Below are 1538 nucleotides of genomic sequence, written 5' to 3' on the forward strand. Positions count from 1 at the left end.
GCGAGACTCCATCTCAAAAAAAAAAAAAAAGAAATTTCCCATTTTGTTGTGATCGGCATATGAAACTATGAGTTAGCCTTTCCTCTATTTCATTTTAGAATTCATCACTTCCAAAGAGAAAGAAGCCTACAAATAAAGCCCGGGGTAGATTCCCATTTCTGCCTCCCAACACAGCCAGAGGAGCAGCCCCACTTACTTGAAGGCTGGGGACTCTAAAGACCTCCTCCAAATGGCACAGACCACTTCCACTCAAGTCTAAAATCGGTGAGGAGGAAAAGATGATGCCTCCAACACACTTGTGAACATCTTTGGAGGGGGTGGCAGGCAAGCTCCTAGTCTGACCAGCACCCTCCTCCAGATCAGCAGCAGCCACAGAGGGAACTGTGTAGGAGCCGCTTCCCTCCATCCCTTCTCTTCCAGGGACAGCAGCTCATCCTCCTTGGTCTGGAGTCACCTGGAGACACGGGAAGGGAAGATGTAGAAACAACTAATTACACTGAGGCAAAACAGAACAGCTATGTGGCACATCTGCAGTAATTTAACTTGCTTTAAAAGCTGTCATTTTTCATAAGCTGTAGCAAAAATCTGACTTTTAAACATGTTAAAAAAAAAAAAGGAATACAAAGAGGTTCAGATTAAAATTCTCTGCTTTCACTTTGTACAATCGAGTTCCAAGATTTAACTCCTGGAAAACGCAAAGGCGCACAATAAATAGAAATGATCATTTTAGGGATATAAACAGATCAGAACACTTCAAAGCCTGTGAATCAACTGCAACGCTTCCATGAAATGATTGGGGGGGAAGGTTGCACTGTTTCTTATCTCTGGTGTGGTTCTGTGCCTTTTGAAATATGTTTTTAGTTCCTTGAGGCCAGGAAGCCTGTCTTTTGTTTACCATTTTGGCCCAGTGACCAGAACTAAGTCTGGCTAACACCCAGTTAAGCACCGGGGAAAAACCTGTTAAATTAAGAATCTTGAATTTTCGTTGTCCAGCAACACTTTTACTCAGAACTATTGTTCACCAAAACCTCATTCAGCGAGGCACACTTCCACTTGCAATTTCCAAACAACTTATTCGGCAATAAGAATCAACGTTGGAATGCACCAGTTCATCTAATTCAAATCACTGAACCGCCCAACGATTGGCACATGTGTGTGTACTTCATTCCCGTTTTAAGGAGGAGGCGGCTGAGGCGTAGATCAGTTAGGGAACTGCTGCCGGGGCGCAGTTAATTGGGAGGTAGCGGCGACACTGAGACCCAGGAGGGTTCGACCCCAGGCGGCCTACATTCCAGGGAAGCCTGTGGGCTTTTTCACGGTCAGTTCACTTGTTTTCTCCGAATCACGGAACTTAAAACAGAGGACGGGAGGCTTCAAACCTCGGAACAGGAAAAATATCTTAAAACCAGGAGTGAAACGACAGCCTGGACTTACACAGCGCCCAGGCAGCGCTGGCTCAGTGGGGTTTCCGAGGCTGCCTTCAAGGGATCCCCACGCACGCCCACCCCTGCTCCCTGCCTCGGTTTCCCCATCCGGGC

The 1538-nt window shown here is 46.6% G+C and overlaps 2 protein-coding genes across 3 annotated transcripts in view; one reads left to right on the plus strand and one right to left on the minus strand.

The window, feature by feature from the left end:
* Nucleotides 1–1538, minus strand: part of LRRC27 (leucine rich repeat containing 27) — a 57217-nt gene extending 55679 nt beyond the window's left edge. For both annotated transcript variants that reach the window (XM_011980832.1, XM_011980833.1), the window contains exons 1-2: nucleotides 1435–1538; nucleotides 197–454 (exon numbers count right to left, since the gene is read on the minus strand). In XM_011980832.1, coding sequence (XP_011836222.1) covers nucleotides 197–406 — 210 coding nt within the window. In that variant the 5' untranslated portion in view covers nucleotides 407–454; nucleotides 1435–1538. The remainder of the gene's footprint in view (nucleotides 1–196; nucleotides 455–1434) is intronic.
* STK32C (serine/threonine kinase 32C) overlaps nucleotides 1–1538 on the plus strand; it is a 153295-nt gene that overhangs the window by 5704 nt on the left and 146053 nt on the right.

This window comes from Mandrillus leucophaeus, unplaced genomic scaffold (genome assembly GCF_000951045.1).
Source record: "Mandrillus leucophaeus isolate KB7577 unplaced genomic scaffold, Mleu.le_1.0 Scaffold219, whole genome shotgun sequence".
Classification (NCBI taxonomy): domain Eukaryota; kingdom Metazoa; phylum Chordata; class Mammalia; order Primates; family Cercopithecidae; genus Mandrillus; species Mandrillus leucophaeus.